Here is a 16,331-nt window from a genome sequence, read left to right on the forward strand (position 1 = left end):
ATAGTCTTGTCCTTTGCAGCAACATAGGTAGAGCTGGAGGCCATTTTTCTAAGCAAAATAACACAGGAACAGAAAACCAAACCGCATGTTCTCACTTACAGTTGGGAGCTAAGCAATGAGAACTCATGGATACTAGAAGGGGAACAACAAACACTGGGGCCTACTTGAGGGTGGAGGGTGGGAAGAGGGAGAGGATCAGGAAAAATACCTGTGGTGTACTTTGCCTATTACCTGGGCAACAAAATTACCTGAACACCAAACCCCGGTGACACCCAGTTTACCTATATAACCTGCACATGTAATCCCTGAACCTTAAAAAAAAACTACAAAAAAATGCTTATGGCAAAGATAAGTCTAAATTTTAGAAAGATTGGTTTTGAAGTGATATGACAGTCTACTGGAGAAGAAATTGACCATACAGTTAGTTCTGCATTTCCTCTACAGTAATACTATTAGTAAAAGGAAACATAGAATGTTTACAGCTTTATCTCATTGCCAAAGAAGGAAGAGGTAGGACCTGGAACTATTGGTTTGAAATAAAATATTTTACTTTCTCATAGTGGGCCTGAAAGGAAATTAGGGCCTCACAATGCATTGGCTTTGTGGACAGGAATTAGGAACTGTAGATATGGGGTGAAATATCTATATAGCTGGGTAGGGGAGGGTGAGGTCCTTTCTTATAGAATAAAGACATGTCAATTGTATAGGTGAGAAGCCAAAACTAATGGAGGAATCTGCATTTAAATATCAGCGTTGAACAGGAAGAACACTAGGATTATTGCGTTGTAAATCAAGACCTAGATTACTTTTGTGAGAAAATATTTTCAGAGATAAATTGGGTTGGCAGTAGCATAAAATCAGTTTGAGAGTAAACAGGGAAATTGGACATTGGTTTAAAGTGTGTGGAAAAATATCTTGAGTGATAGGCTCAGGTATAAACCGGTATTTCAACTGTATTTGGAAATTGGGAAATGCTTTGTGAAATATGTCAACATACTGGTTGCAAATGCTAGGAATTGGGCATAATATTGGCAGAAAATAAAAATCACAAGAATGTCATTCATTACCTGTAAAATAAAAATGAATTAGTTAAAATTAAACTTCGTTAAAAAAAGGCAACAAGCTTTGACTTTTTGGTTTTAAAATTTATTTGAAACTTAATATTTATTATTCCATAGCATTATGTGGTGATAATTACACGTCTTGGGGATATCACTTTTGTTATTTTTATTTTTAGGGAAGCACACTGAGAAAGCGGAAGATGTATGAGGAATTCCTTAGTAAAGTCTCTATTTTAGGTGAGTTGTAGTTTGTTGACTTTGCTAGTATATGAGATATCCCTGAATTAGAATTGGATGGACTTGGGAAAAACCTTCTGAAAGTATAATTGCTACTTACTCCCCCTGAAAAGACAGAAGGGCTGAAAGTCCTTCTGACTGTGGACATTCACAGTTATTTCCTCTGTGACTTCTGTCTCTCTTGTTCCATCAGTGAGTTGATTGGTTCAGAAAAGTGAGTACTTCCAACAATACATTTCCTCTGTGGAAAGATGAGGTACCATTTGCTGGCATCCTCTGAAAACATGCCAGAAGTTTGTTGGAATTTAGAGTAAAGCAGATTAATTGAAGATATTCTTTTGTGCATTTTGTTATGTGGACTTGGAGATGTTAGAACCTGTTCTTCATGAAGGGGGGGAATGGGGATTTTTATAAGGTAACAGGCTTCTGCCATTGTTTATTACAGTGAATTTTTCACCTCTTCTTTGTCTTTTCTTTGAATTGGTTACATATGCTTTGTGTTTTGGATCATAGTTTGGCCTTTTTGAATTAAAGTTATTTTCTAGTTCTTTTTCATAAAGTAAACCAAAAATTTAAATAGATTAAATTATTTCTATGAAACTTTGGAATGATATGGATGGGGAAACTATGACTTTTGAGTATTGTAGTTGTAGGTTTGATTTGCATTGATAGCAATCTTCAGGAATACTTAAGGATTACATTTTCTTATTCCCTTGCCATTGGGTACAGTTGGTATAAATTAAACTAGCCACTGGGCTACTGAAGTAAGGATCTGAGGGGTATCTGCAGGCAGTGTGAGAATCCTGCTCAGACTAGAGGTAATTGAAGACAGGTACTATGTTTAATCTGAGACACTACTAGAATGTTGAATGGGCATGGCTATTTGGTTGAATCTCTTTATACTTTCTTTTTACCTTTATAACAGCACCAAATAATACAGAGCAATTATTTTGATTCTTGTCTTTCAGAGTCTCTGGACAAGTGGGAACGTCTTACAGTAGCTGATGCATTGGAACCAGTGCAGTTTGAAGATGGGCAGAAGATTGTGGTGCAGGGAGAACCAGGGGATGAGTTCTTCATTATTTTAGAGGTAAAGAACTCAGAATTTAATACTTTAAAAAGTTGTACACTCTAAGAGGGAAAGAGTGGGCTAATTCTGAACTATAGCTTTAGTTTTTAAGAATACCTGACCATTTTATTTTAAAGTTATCTTTTACTTTGAAATGCTGTTTTTTGGTTTTCTGCCAGGTCACCACATTTTAAAATGAGTTTGAGTCAGAATTCTTGAAGGGCCCTAGACATGAAAAGCCAAATTCTAAAAACCATTTAAGATAACAAACTGTGATGATTCTGCACTATCATTGTTAAAATGCAAGTGTTTGGGCTATTTGGCAAATAAGGATTAAAGGTAATTATTTAAATTTGAAAAATTACTGTGTTTGTATATCTCCACATTCCATGGAAATGTATAACAGATACTCTTGCTAAGCAGATCCATATGGCAGATTTCTATGAATGTGGCTCCATAGTTGTTAATTGATTTTATTTAAATCAGGGGTCAGGAGACTGTAAAGGGCGAGGTGGTAAGTTAAGCTTTGTGGACCATAGGGTTTTATTCGCAAAGACTCAACTCTTGTCATAGTGCAAAAGCAGCCACAAATAATATGTAAATGAATGTGTGTGGTATTCCAGTAAAGTTTTATTTGCGAAAGAGACAGTGAGCTTGGATTTAGCCCTTCATCTACAGTTTGCTAACCCAAGTCTGCACCCTTTAAGCACCTTAGCTTGATACGAAGAACCTCGCTAGCAGGAGATGCTGGTGAAATAGAAATTGAAGCTCATGTGGTGACTAACTTTAAAGTCATTTTTTATCATATGCACACATATTTGCAAGGTAGCTAAAATTGCATAGGATGTTGAAGATGCCACCCTGGGTTTGAGAGTGTTTGTTTAGCTTTTTGGTGATTTTATTATAGGGGTCAGCTGCCGTGCTACAACGTCGGTCAGAAAATGAAGAGTTTGTTGAAGTGGGAAGATTGGGGCCTTCTGATTATTTTGGTATGTACAAATTCCCTCACAATAAATACGTGGTTTCTTTAAGTCACCTCTCAGTGAGATACTGTAGTCTTCCATAATTTTGTCTTCTGAATTTTATTTTCTAATTGCAGTCTTTTTTGGCTCTGAGAGAGAAGGTGTGAGATTTTGATCTTTACTCATTTAATGAAATTACTGATTGTCTCATATCTATTGTCTTCTTTCTCAGAAGTGCACTGCTTCAAGGAAATGTTTTTCATAGAAGTTAGCCTGTTACCCCTCTTCGTTTCCTTTCTCCAGGTGAAATTGCGCTACTGATGAATCGTCCTCGTGCTGCCACAGTCGTTGCTCGTGGCCCCTTGAAGTGCGTTAAGCTGGACCGACCCAGATTTGAACGTGTTCTTGGCCCATGCTCAGACATCCTCAAACGAAACATCCAGCAGTACAACAGTTTTGTGTCACTGTCTGTCTGAAATCTGCCTCCTGTGCCTCCCTTTTCTCCTCTCCCCAATCCATGCTTCACTCATGCAGACTGCTTTATTTTCCCTACTTGCAGCGCCAAGTGGCCACTGGCATCGCAGCTTCCTGTCTGTTTATATATTGAAAGTTGCTTTTATTGCACCATTTTCAATTTGGAGCATTAACTAAATGCTCATACACAGTTAAATAAATAGAAAGAGTTCTATGGAGACTTTGCTGTTACTGCTTCTCTTTGTGCAGTGTTAGTATTCACCCTGGACAGTGAGTGCCATGCTTTTTGGTGAGGGCCGATCCCAGCACCTATTGAATTACCATAGAGTAATGATGTAACAGTGCAAGATTTTTTTTTTAAGTGACATAATTTTCCAGTTATAAGCATATTTAGACTGTGGCCATATATGCTGTATTTCTTTGTAGAATAAATGGTTTCTCATTAAACTCTAAAGATTAGGGAAAATGGATATAGAAAATCTTAGTATAGTAGAAAGACATCTGTCTGTAATTAAACTAGTTTAAGGGTGGAAAAATGCCCATTTTTGCTAATTATCAATGGGATATGATTGGTTCAATTTTTTTTTTCCAGAATTTTTGTTTGCCAAGCTAATCTGCCTGGTTTTATTTATATCTTGTTATTAATGTTTCTTCTCCAATTCTGAAATACTTTTAAGTATGGCTATCTATACCTGCCGTTTAAGTTTGAAACTAACTCATAGACTGCAAATATTGGTTAGTATTTAACTACGTCTGCCTCGGCTCACAAATTCCGATTAGACCTTTATCCAGCTAGTGCCAAATAATTGATCAGATGCTGAATTGAGAATAAGAATTTGAGGTCTACATTCTTGGTTGTTAATTTAGAGCTTTTGGTTAAAGTATGTCCTTCAGCTGACTCCAGTATAATCTCCTCTGCTCGTTAAACTGATTCCAGGAGATTGGATTTGCTGTGACTAGATACAGATGGAGCAAATGTCCTAACAGAGAAATACAGGTGATGCTGCTAAAGGGAGAAATGCCAGCCGGACAAAGTTCAGTGTCGGGAATTTTCCCCGTGAGATTCACTGGGGCGTGAGATTTTGGAGGAAGTTTCTTACTTTGGTTTAGTCTTTTTTTCCTTCCTTTTTATTCAGCTAGAATTTCTGGTGGGTTGATGGTAGGATATAATGTGTCTGTGTTGTTTCAAATTGGTCTAAAAGGCTATCCTGCTGAAAGTCCTGCTTTCCTATCTAGCATTTATTTCTCTGGCAAACTTTTCTTTCTTTTCTTTTTTAAAGTAAACTTGTGTATTGAGTCTTAACTGTATTTCAGTATTTTCCAGCCTTATGTGTTACATTATTCCAATGATACCCAACAGTTTATTTTTATTATTTTTTTAAACAAAATTTCACAGTTCTGTAATGTAGGCACTTCTGTTTTCGTTGTGATTTATATATAAGGTAATGTAGGGTTATATTTGGGAGTGACTGCAAGCATTTTTCCATCTGTGTGCAACTAACTGACTCTGATTATTGATCCCCTCTCCTGCCCTTTCCCAGGTAATTTAAATTGGTCATGGTAGATTTTTTTCATAGATTTGAAAAACTTTTAGGTTGTTACCAAGTATGAAGTATAAATCTGGGGAAGAGGTTTTATTTACATTTTAGGGTGGGTAAGAAAGCCACCTTGTTAACAAATTTTTTAATTTCCAAAATAATCTATATTACATGAGGGTTTTCTGATCTGTACTTTGTGTTTAGCTACCTTTTTATATCTAAAAAATTAAAAATGAAAATTCTGTTCTTACAAGCTTAAAGCTTGATTTGATCTTTGTTTAAATGCCAAAATGTACTTACTTAGAATGCCATAAAATTGCAGTTTCATGTATGTATATAATCGTGCTCATGTATATTTAGATACATATAATGCTTTCTGAGTGAGTTTTACTCTTAAATCATTTGGCTCGCTGTTTACTCCCTTCTGTAGTTTTTAATTAAAAACTTTAAAGATAAGTCTACATTAAACAATGATCACATCTGAAGCTTTATCTTTGTGTAATCTAAGTATATGTGAGAAATCAGAATTGGCATAATTTGTCTTAGTTGATATTCAAGGCTTTAAAAGTCATTATTCCTGGGCTTGGTAAGTGAATTTATGAGATTTACTGCTCTAGAAAGTATAGATGGCCAAAGGACCGTTTTGTATTGCTTCCTGATTACCAGTCTGATTATACCATGTGTGCTAATACACTTTTTTTTGTTATAGATTGTCTTAATGGTAGGTCAAGTAATAAAAAGAGATGAAATAATTTAAATTCTTAAATGAATCAGTTTTTCTTCCCTTTCTCCTTTCCGTCTTTCCTCTCTCTGTCCTTCCCCAAAAGTCTACTCTGGTGGGCAAAAATGAAAAGGGAAAGTGAATTATGGGATCGGTGTTTTGAAAGAGCAATGTTTATTTTCAGTGCTTTTCAGTTTGTCAAAGAGTGGATCTCAAAATCTTGCTTAAAGGGTAATTGAGATGTAGCAGATTTATTTACTTAGTCATGGAAGGAAAAAATTCAGTCAGAAGCTAAAGATTTCCTTTTGATTGAAGACGGATTGGTTCTGTGGCCTTGGAACTTTCCCAGACTTAATGGGGAAACATCACTTCTAGATTAGCATACTCTTTGGTTTAAATTTAATATATACATTTAATGCTACTTAGGGATACTTTTATATTTTGCATGTATAAAGCCTTATTTCTAATGCCCTTAGATTTCTGAGGAGTGAGATGATTAAGTTGTATTCATTAGTGTATTGGTATTTCTTCACATCCAGTGAAATTGGAGATATGTTGTATGTTAGAAGAGCATTCTTTGTGTTGCTTTGAACATGTGTACCTTTTCTAGATTCAGTAATCCCTTCCCCCCCATCCTCTGGATTTTGAAACCTTGAGAGTCACAATAGAATATAACTAAAGAAAATTTCTCTGGGTTGACAGTCCTGGTTATAGTTGAATTCTCTCTAAACAGTGGCCCAAGTAGGCTCTTTTTTTTTGTTTATTTTATTTTTTAATGATTTAAATATTGACATTTAGCCGGGCGCGGTGGCTCACGCTTGTAATCCCAGCACTTTGGGAGGCCGAGGCGGGCGGATGACGAGGTCAGGAGATCGAGACCACGGTGAAACCCCGTCTCTACTAAAAATACAAAAAATTAGCCGGGCGTGGTGGCGGGTGCCTGTAGTCTCAGCTACTCGGAGAGGCTGAGGCAGGAGAATGGCGTGAACCTGGGAGGCGGAGCTTGCAGTGAGCCGAGACTGCACCACTGCACTCCAGCCTGGGCGACAGAGCGAGACTCCGTCTCAAAAAAAAAAAATAAAAAATAAAAAAAATAAATAAATATTGACATTTAAAAATTGAAGTAGCGTGTCAGTTTTCTTAATACTACTTTGTCTCCAACCACAAATAATAGCTGAACCTTCTGTACTTACGTTAGGCCCTGGCAGTGTATGTTTAGATGGGCTAAGACAACATCAAGAAGCAATGGCTAGATAACCATTTAATTTGTCCCCAAATGTACGTTTTTATCTATTTGTCTATTTATCGATCTATCTAAGATGGTCTGTCTCTGTCACCCAGGCTAGAGTGAAGTGGCATGATCACTGCAGCCTCTCCACCTCCCAGATTCAAGTGATTCTTGTACCTCAGCCTCTGGAATAGCTGGGACTACAGATGTGTGCCATCACACCCAGCTAGTTTTTTGTATTTTTAGTAGAGGTGGGGTTTTGCCATGTAGCCCAGGCTGGTCTCAAACTCCTAATCTCAGACAATCTGCCCACCTTACCTCCCAAAGTGCTAGCATTACAGGTGTAAGCCACTGTGCCCATCTCCCAAAGGTATTATTATAATAGCTATCAGTAAAGGCTGTAGCTATGTGAATTTCGTAAATCTCTTCCTTCTTATGCTATGTGATTTTTACATAGAAAGCAGCATTGTTATGTACATGTACCGCTAACATTCGTTTCTTGACATAAGTTCAGAGCTGTGACTTCATCCTGACTACATCTAAAACCAAAACCACTGAGTAAGATTTTTTCATTTTGTGAAAGTTCTGCCAATTTTGCTTAAGTAGCTGTGTGATTTTAAAGGTTGCCACTAGATGGAGAGCTTTTTTAAATCTTTGTTAATCTCAAATGAGTTAACTGTTGATCCTTATCATTCATGGATTCTGTATTTGTAATTTGCCTACTTGCTAAACTTTATTTGTAACCCCCAAATCAGTAGTCACAGGGCTTTTGCAGACATGAGCAGGGAAGTGAAAAGTTTGAGACTCCCAACACGCATGTTCCCAACTGAGGTGGAACAAAGGGATGGTCAGCTTTGTTTCATCTCTCATACTGTGAATAAGTGTCCTTTTCTTGGGTCTTTTTAGTGCCTTTTTTTTTTTTTTGCATTTTTGTATTTTTTTGTTGGTGATTTCACTATTAAAAATCCCATAAGTGTAGTGATGAAGTGCTGACTAGTGTTCCTAAGTGCAAGAAGGCTGTGTTGTGCCATATGTAGAAAATATGTATATTGGATGTTTCTTTTAGGTCTGGGTTACAGTGCTGTTTGCCATGAGTACAATGTTAATGAATCAGTATATATTAAATAAAGTGTCTTTAACATGCCTTAACATAAAACACACACACAGCAAGATTATGTATTGATCGGTCGATAAAAATGTAACTAGAGACTCCCAGCAACCTAACACTATATTTCCCCTAGGAGCAACGTTCAGTATTTGCCAGTGCAGTGTTTGTGGTGACTTTATGGAACATAAAACTAACTCGTAAGAGAATGACTTTTTTTTTTTTTTTTTTGAGACGGAGTCTTGCTCTGTCGCCCAGGCTGGAGTGCAGTGGCGCGATCTCGGCTCACTGCAAGCTCCGCCTCCCGGGTTCACGCCATTCTCCTGTCTCAGCCTCTCTGAGTAGCTGAGACTACAGGCGCCTGCCACCACGCCCGGCTAATTTTTTTTGTATTTTTAGTAGAGACGGGGTTTCACCGTGGTCTCGATCTCCTGACCCTATGATCCACCCGCCTCGGCCTCCCAAAGTGCTGGGATTACAAGCGTGAGCCACCACGCCCAGCCTATTTTTTTTGTAATCTTCAAACTCATATTGTCTTCCTGACTTTTGAGAAGGCTAAAATGAATTCTTCCAAATGCCTCTTTCCATCAATTTACATGCTGTACAGTTCCCATTCATTTTTTAGTTTGCTGTCAGTAGTAACTTGAAAAGTTCTCAGAGTCAAGAGACTTTTTATTTCATGGGACATAAACAGTTCAAAATGAACACGTTGGAAGAACTTGAGTAAAAATGAAATGGTTGGTTTTCTGATATTTTTGAGAAATGAGTCTTAATTTTGTTATTAATCAAAAAGTAATGGAAGGTTGAAAGATAAGTGAATAATAAGATAGGTGTACCACATATCGTGAAATTCAAGGCTATTGCTTTCTGTTTGTAGACTGCAGCAAAATTTGTATATAGGCCATTGGAAAACCAGTCCTTCGTTATAGGAGGTGGCGGGTTTTGAGGTAGAGCTGTAGCCTACTTTCCTGAGAGTCTTATTTGGAAGTCCGAAACCATTTTGTGCTATTCTTTGAACCTTTTTACCCAGATATTTTCCCATTTCTCTGTGTGATCTCCTGGTTCTTCATCCACGGGGAAGAAACATCTTGAAGCAGGAGAGACGGTGAATGAAGTGGGGAGCCCTATGCTGCAGTAGGGCCACAACAGTTAAGGAAATCTTTGGGATTAAGGTTTCTCTGTTAAAGAGTTGATTTAAAAAAAAATTTTTTTTTTTTTTTTGTATATTTTGTAGAGACGGTTTTGCCATGTTACCCAGGCAATCTGCCTGCTTAAGCCCAAAGTGCTGGGATTACAGGTGTGAGCCTATGCCCAGCTGATTTTTTTTTTAAGCAAACAAATTTAACTTCATAAATTGGGTGGGATACTGTTGGGTTTTGCGTTACAGTGAAAAGAAAACTTTGGAATAGATCTAAACCACTAAATTGTGTGATTTGCTTACTCTCTCTGAGCCTTAAAGTTCTTCCATGCACATTGGAGGATAGGGGGTTATATCTATGTTTGAGAGGATTGGAAACCTGTGTGTTGCTTCTGTGACGTTGGTGAAGTGCCTCACGTGGTCAGATCTCAGTGAATGGTAGTGATTTTATAGAGACACAAAGTTCAGGGGCAGCATACCAGTAATGTGGGGGTACCAATGGGTCAGAAGTGTTATTTGTCCAGTCGAGGCTATCTTTGCTCACACTGCAGAAAGCTTGGAGACGTTTCTGGTTCTTGACCTTGTATTCTCTTTAGTGACAGCTCCATTCTACTCTCATGCTTACAGTATTTGAACTCTGGCCTTTACTGGAAATGTTGATATGGTGAAATCAGGCATTTTTATTTGACTGACTAGTCACTCCATGGAATGAAGACCCTCCTGTCCTTTGTGTTTTCGGTCATTAATTATGGAATAAGAAATAAAGCCTCCTATTAAAAGGAGTTTCATATATCAACAAGTCAGTAGGGAGAAGGTAGAGGAGACAAGGAATCCCTACTACACTTTCTTTTAAGGGAGGCTTCAATAAAAAACCTGACTTAGTCTTTTTTGAGCCACCCATCACAGGGAGGGGCATCTAGAGGGCCTCACCTTTCCACATAGCCCCTTTCTCCTTTTGGGGATGGGCCAGGGACAATCCTGGGGTCTTAGGGAAGAAGATTGTGGTTGGTGGGCTATGGTCAGCCTTGGCTCTTTTCCTGCCTTACTCCAGGCTTGTGTCCCTGCTATGCTTGTTCCTGTGCCATCCTGACCTTGGAGGACTTTCCTTTTTTTTCCTTCATTGTAATTATTTATTTTGTTACTGGCTGCTTAGTTTGACATATTTGATGTTATTTCAATTGTGATACTCTTCAGATTGGAACACTCCTTTTCTGATATTCTTAGCAAGTTCCTCTTTTATTTTTGCCCCTTGTAATAACATCTCTAAGAAGTTACTCCAGGACCGGGCAGTAGGGATTACTGATTCAGATGGGGCCAGTGACTAGAATATGAGTAGAAAGTGCGAGGTCTAATTTGAACCTGTCTGAGAGTTACTGTTGCCTGCATTGGCCCAAAGTGCAGATTTTTAGTCAACTTGTGATAGGCCAGGTGTTTTGTCTGGACCAGGAGTTATCTTTGACTTGTAGATAGAATAAGGATCCTGAGAACAGTCAGGTATCCACTTGATGTCCTTTTATTTGACTTGTTGCCATTAGTACTCTCCTGGGATCAAGGCTGCCAAGACTGACCTATACCTAGATTTTCCAGTGCACTCAGAAGATCGTCTGTGGCCTTGATGAAGCCAGTGCTTTTTGGGAAAAACGGAGGAAGGCAATGTATGACAGAAGCAGTGCACCAAGGAGTAAAGATCAAGTTCCTTGGGCCCCACTTGCTGTTTGAGAAAATGTCCTGCTTCCTTCCTAGCTGACTTGACCTCCAGCATTAACAGGTGGAGGTGAGGAAGCAGGGTCGGCACTCGAGTCGCTGCTCTGGCTCCAGGCGTATTTTCTGAAACTGGACTCTTCCAGCCCTTAGCTTGTCAAGTTAGCCTGGCCAGAGTCTGGGGCCGATTGTTCCACTGGGCCATCGACTATGACACTCTGCTGTCCATGGGCCACTATGCACCCCTCCACTGTTCTTAGGATGGTTTGGAGCCTTCGATCCAGGGCAAGGAGGTGGGGTTCAGTGAGGACAGGGCTGAGCCGGTCTTCTAGCAGTGATTCTCGCATCACATCGCTGAGTCTGTAGTCGGCTTGGGCCAGCAGCTGCAGGTGCAAAAGTGTTTTCTTTTTTATCCTGAAAAGACAAAGGAACCAAATAAGCAAATGTAAAGAAAATAACTTGCCTGAACTTCTTTCCCCACAAACAGCTGTTGTAGCTGATACTCTTGGCGCCTCTCCCTGTGTCTTCTCAAGCACATTTTAATGGAAACCAGGTAAAAAGGGAATAAATGAAAGGCAAATTCCAGTATCTTGCAGTCCTTTGCCCAATTGCGATTTGGTCAAGAGCCTGCATAGCCATTTGTGCTCTAATAATGGTGATGCTGGGCTATATGCATTTTCTCTGACAACGCTAAGGGAATCAAAACCAAAGTGATACTTAGGATTTTTCAAGGAGATTTAAAGCTAATGGGAGAAGTTTCTAGTAGGTGAATTGACGAGCTATTTGCTATCTCAAAATCCCCCAGTACTGCCAGCCTTTAAGTTGTTCTTGCTAACTTTATTTCTGTCTGTCAGATTTTAAAATCACAGAGATAAAAATGTGGTGGGACCCATCTTTAGGATTTCAGTTTCTTTTTATGTGGGAATCTGACTTGGACTCTGATGTGTAAGCAGCTTAATTGACTTTTGTCATAAACAGGTACTGCTCATCCAGTCCTGCTCAGGAGGCACTGAAGGGAGGCCAGAGGGAAGCATGTTTAAATTAACCTAAGACGTAGATGAAGAATACTCATGCTCTGCTCCGAGTTTTCCAGCTGGAAACAAATGAGATGTTTTTGCTAGGTGTGAATATCATATTTATAATTAGCTCTGCATACTGCAGCTGAGCAGGTGGTCAATTTTACAAGCCTGGCTGAAACACTGGAGAAGTATGGAAGTCAGTTAGACATTCTCTAGAGAAATGGTGGCAAAGCAAGGGCCTTCGTGCCTTCTTCCAGTCTGCACAGGTTTACAGGACTTTAATCAGGGTTTTGCTTAGATGGTGATCAAGTAGTAATATTTATGAGCTGATATGAATGCTGGGCAAAGCAGAGATCTGATTAGTAATATCAAAACCCAGCAGACTGCAAAAATAGGTGATCATCTGAGTGGGTCAACGATTAAAGTTGGCAATTGAAAGGTTTAAAGGATTAAATCCTAATTCATCCTATGTAGAAGGATGAAAAAGACAAAATGTTGTGGGGGAAATTTTGATAGTTGTAGTACAGTCATGAATTGCTTAGTGATGGGAATATGTTCTGAGAAATGTATCCTTAAGCGAAGGTTTTGTCACGGTGTGAACATCATAGAGTGACTCGCACAAACCTAGATGGTGTAGCCTCCTGCACTCTTAGGCTATATGATATTGCTTGTAGGCTACAAACCTTTACAACACAGTGGTGAATAGCTGTGTATATAAACATAGAAAAAACAGTAAAACTGTAAAATGCAGTAAAAATACCATATTATTAATATAATCTTATGAGACTACCGTCATATATGCAGTCTGTCATTGGCTGAGATGTCATGCAGTGCACAAATATGTAAGAAATAAGGTAATTCATGTCATTCTACCCACTTACGTCCTAGACCAGTGAAAACTGATGAAGCCCTTCAGACCTCGGCTGCAAGCAGCATGAAGGGTCACAACTGTTACTTGCCCGTATCATCTGCTGCAGGAAAACTTACATGCAGCACTGGGAGAGAGGCGAGAGGATGGAGATTTCATCATGGGAGTGTTGTCCGAACCTAGGAGGAGAAACAGGCTTTTATGGGTGGCCGGCAGCATCCTTCGCATTCCCCTGAGGCTTCCTCTCTCCTCTCAGCATTTTGTGAATCAGAGATTGGGGTAAAATGCCAGGGATCGTGGCGCTGCCTCTCCAGCCCCTCTCCCCAGTCAGATCACAAAAGCCTCTATACAGAGATATTAGAGCTAAGCAATCCTTCATTCATTCACTAGCTGCAGAGTGCCAGCCACTGAGGATGCACCTTGCTCTTGAAAACCTCACCCTATTTTACTAGAGGGCACATGACTGCTCTCAGGCTGGAGGAGGATCAAGTGGTACTTGCAAAGGTAAAGAGAAAGAAGGAAATGGAAGAAGCCGGGCTAGAAGGAGACAAGGCACGTGGTGGTGGAGGCCCTCATTTGCAGGGTGTTTCCCCCGAGCAGCTGGCTGCACAGAGCAGCAAATCTGGGAGAGGGGAATGTTGAACACACGTGGCGAAACTCACCCTCTGGCATTGTCGAGGTGAATAAGGAACCCATCATCCCCGAACTTGGTGAACATCTCATAATGGTGCCGGTCCATATTCCCTGTGAAGAAGGGGAGGACTCAGAGCCGGAACCAGCAGGCCAGGGGGACAGGTGTTCCTGACCTGAGTTCTCTCTAGGGAACGGAGGCCTGTCATCACTTGAGAGGCAGGGGTCTGAATGAAGCTGGGCCTCACACTGTCATTTCCTCAGGGCCATCAGTCAAGCAGCCGCAGGAGGGAGAAGGAAGCAAAACAAGCAAACCCTAAATGGACTGGTTTCAAGTCTAAGGCTTTCACCTCCGCCCCTGCCCCTACCCCAGCCTTTGGCCAGGGATTTGAATGTGCAGAAAGTCACCTTTGCACTTCGTGTATGTATTGACATGGCTTTCCTCAGCCCAGAGGTCCTCAGCTGAGCCTGGTTATAGTAAACAGACACAGCTAAACTTCCTGAAAGGCACAATGATGAGCCAGCTGTCTGACGTGCTTCAGACCTAAGCTCCTGTGTGATGGCCACCTTCATAAGTGTCTCGTCTCCCTAGAAGTCCCTGTGGGCCTGGAAGGTGGAATTACTACTCTTGTGTGTCCGTGGCCTCGCCCGAGGCCCTCCCTGCTACATATTTGTGTACTTTCTTCCCGGTTTCCCCTCACTTGGTATAGTGAACATATAACTTCCAATCTGACGCCCACTCAGGCCTGTGGCAGGGTGAGATGCCTGCCTTATGAGTGACGACCCCTTCAGCTTCTTCCAGTTCTTTGAAGAGAGGGGAGCCTGTTACCTTCTGTCCTCTGGGACCTCCGCCACTTCTGAGGCTGTGGGAGGTGCAGAGTTACTCAGTCCTCATGAACCAGATTGTAAGTTTGTGCTCAAGGTCACAGGGAACCCCCGCCACATAGCAGAGCCCACTTCTGCTGGGGGCCTGCGTGTGGGGACCTACCTATCAAGAAGTCGAAAATGGCCATGTCGATGACATTGAGGAGCCGCTGGCTGTTGTTGTACGGGTAGATCTGTTTCACTGTGTCACAGTAAAGGGGATTGACCTCCCACCTGAGGGGGAGAAGAAGTCCTGGGGCTGGAAAAGCCAAGATGGCAGGGTGTCGGGGGGTCTCCCCATACCTCCCCCTGCCCCCCAATCCCTGCCTGCCTGATCCTGCCTTGGGCCAGTGGCAGCTTCTAAAATTCAGAAAGGCCCTGGACAAGGACACATAAGGCTGCATATTCCATGTGGTGAGATAGTTCTGGGTCCTTTAACTCTGGTGGACACTAAACCCGTGGTTGGGATACTGTGTGCCAGAGGGGAGAGGTCGGGGCAGGCAGGAAAGGAGGGGGCAGTGACCCTCACCTGCTTCCTCGTCCCTCCACAGTCCCTCTCACCAAGCCTCTTGGACCCTGCACCACTCATAGCACCTCCATGGGCTGTTCCTGCCCTTTCTCTCTCACACATGGTTTTCTGCCTACAATGCTCCGATGCTCATTTTCATCCGAGGGCTCTTCTCAGCCTTCACAGAGTCCCTTAGGATCTGTCATGTCCTCCAGAAATTCTGCCTGGTTACTTCCCTTCCCACTGTGATCATGATGGCTTGATTGATGGATCGATTCACTCAGCTAGTGTGGAGTACCTGCTATGTGCCAGGGAGGGTGCTAGGTCCTGGGGATACAGCAGTGAGGTCCTTGGCCTCCCAGGGCTTGCTCAGGGGAACCAGGTGAACCTCCCATGGGATTCTCGTGTGCTCCCTGGTTATAGCAAGTGCTGTGCTGTGTTTTCATAATCTGGCTACATGTCTGTCCTCCCCACTAGACCAAGGAGCTTCTCAAGGAGAGAGTGAGTCTTCCATTTCTGTATCCCATAGCACCTAGTGTTGGGTACATGGAAGGTTCTTTAGAACTGAATAAATGAACTAAAGGGAGAGAACAGACCCAGGCCTGCTCATCCCAGGATCAATATGAAGTGGGGCAAAGGAGTATTGAGGCAGCTTTTCAGATTCAAAAGCCAAGCTAGCAACAAGTCCCTGGTACAGGGTCTGTGGCTACTGTCAAGGACCGAGCTGTGTGGCCTGGGGACCAACTCACTCCTCTTTTCCTGCCAGTGTGTAGGAGCGGATCCAGGGGTTGGGCACAGACAGCCTGGGGGCCAGGTTGAGGGATGGCAGGAAGGCAGAGAGGGAACCCTCCAGCAGGTGGGGGTTGCCACAGACAGCATACTCCGTCTTGCACATGTATGGACACTTGGCGAAGAAGCACACGTTGCTCGCTGGAGGATGGGGAGGAGAGAGGAGAAGGAGTAAGTGGAGGGCTCTGGAGGCATGACATCTTCCTGGCCTAGGAAATCCACTGGAAGGGAAGGGAAACCCTGAACTCACAGCTCGGGAAGAGGCAGAAGAAGAAGGAAACATTGACTTTTCCAGAAGTGAGGGTGTGAATGCTACTAAGCTGAACCTCCTGGGTACCTGCTTTCAAATGTCCCAACCTCACTGCATTCTATCCTTATGAGTAGGACACTCTTTATTACCCTGGGTGGATAACCTCTGG

The 16,331-nt window shown here is 41.5% G+C and overlaps 2 protein-coding genes across 6 annotated transcripts in view; one reads left to right on the plus strand and one right to left on the minus strand.

The window, feature by feature from the left end:
* Nucleotides 1-6,099, plus strand: part of PRKAR1A (protein kinase cAMP-dependent type I regulatory subunit alpha) — a 73,037-nt gene extending 66,938 nt beyond the window's left edge. For all 5 annotated transcript variants that reach the window (XM_058428569.1, XM_032178512.2, XM_032178513.2 and 2 more), the window contains exons 8-11: nucleotides 1,238-1,298; nucleotides 2,267-2,388; nucleotides 3,275-3,356; nucleotides 3,633-6,099. In XM_058428569.1, the coding sequence (XP_058284552.1) occupies nucleotides 1,238-1,298; nucleotides 2,267-2,388; nucleotides 3,275-3,356; nucleotides 3,633-3,805 (438 nt within the window). In that variant the 3' untranslated portion in view covers nucleotides 3,806-6,099. The remainder of the gene's footprint in view (nucleotides 1-1,237; nucleotides 1,299-2,266; nucleotides 2,389-3,274; nucleotides 3,357-3,632) is intronic.
* A 4,931-nt stretch (nucleotides 6,100-11,030) lies between these two features.
* Nucleotides 11,031-16,331, minus strand: part of FAM20A (FAM20A golgi associated secretory pathway pseudokinase) — a 66,931-nt gene continuing 61,630 nt past the window's right edge. Inside the window, exons 7-11 of the mRNA XM_032178514.2 lie at nucleotides 15,873-16,053; nucleotides 14,740-14,849; nucleotides 13,784-13,865; nucleotides 13,241-13,300; nucleotides 11,031-11,648 (exon numbers count right to left, since the gene is read on the minus strand). Of these exons, the coding sequence (XP_032034405.1) occupies nucleotides 11,384-11,648; nucleotides 13,241-13,300; nucleotides 13,784-13,865; nucleotides 14,740-14,849; nucleotides 15,873-16,053 (698 nt within the window). The 3' untranslated portion in view covers nucleotides 11,031-11,383. The remainder of the gene's footprint in view (nucleotides 11,649-13,240; nucleotides 13,301-13,783; nucleotides 13,866-14,739; nucleotides 14,850-15,872; nucleotides 16,054-16,331) is intronic.

The sequence above is a fragment of the Hylobates moloch genome, unplaced genomic scaffold (genome assembly GCF_009828535.3).
Source record: "Hylobates moloch isolate HMO894 unplaced genomic scaffold, HMol_V3 SCAFFOLD_15, whole genome shotgun sequence".
NCBI classification, from domain to species: Eukaryota; Metazoa; Chordata; class Mammalia; order Primates; family Hylobatidae; genus Hylobates; species Hylobates moloch.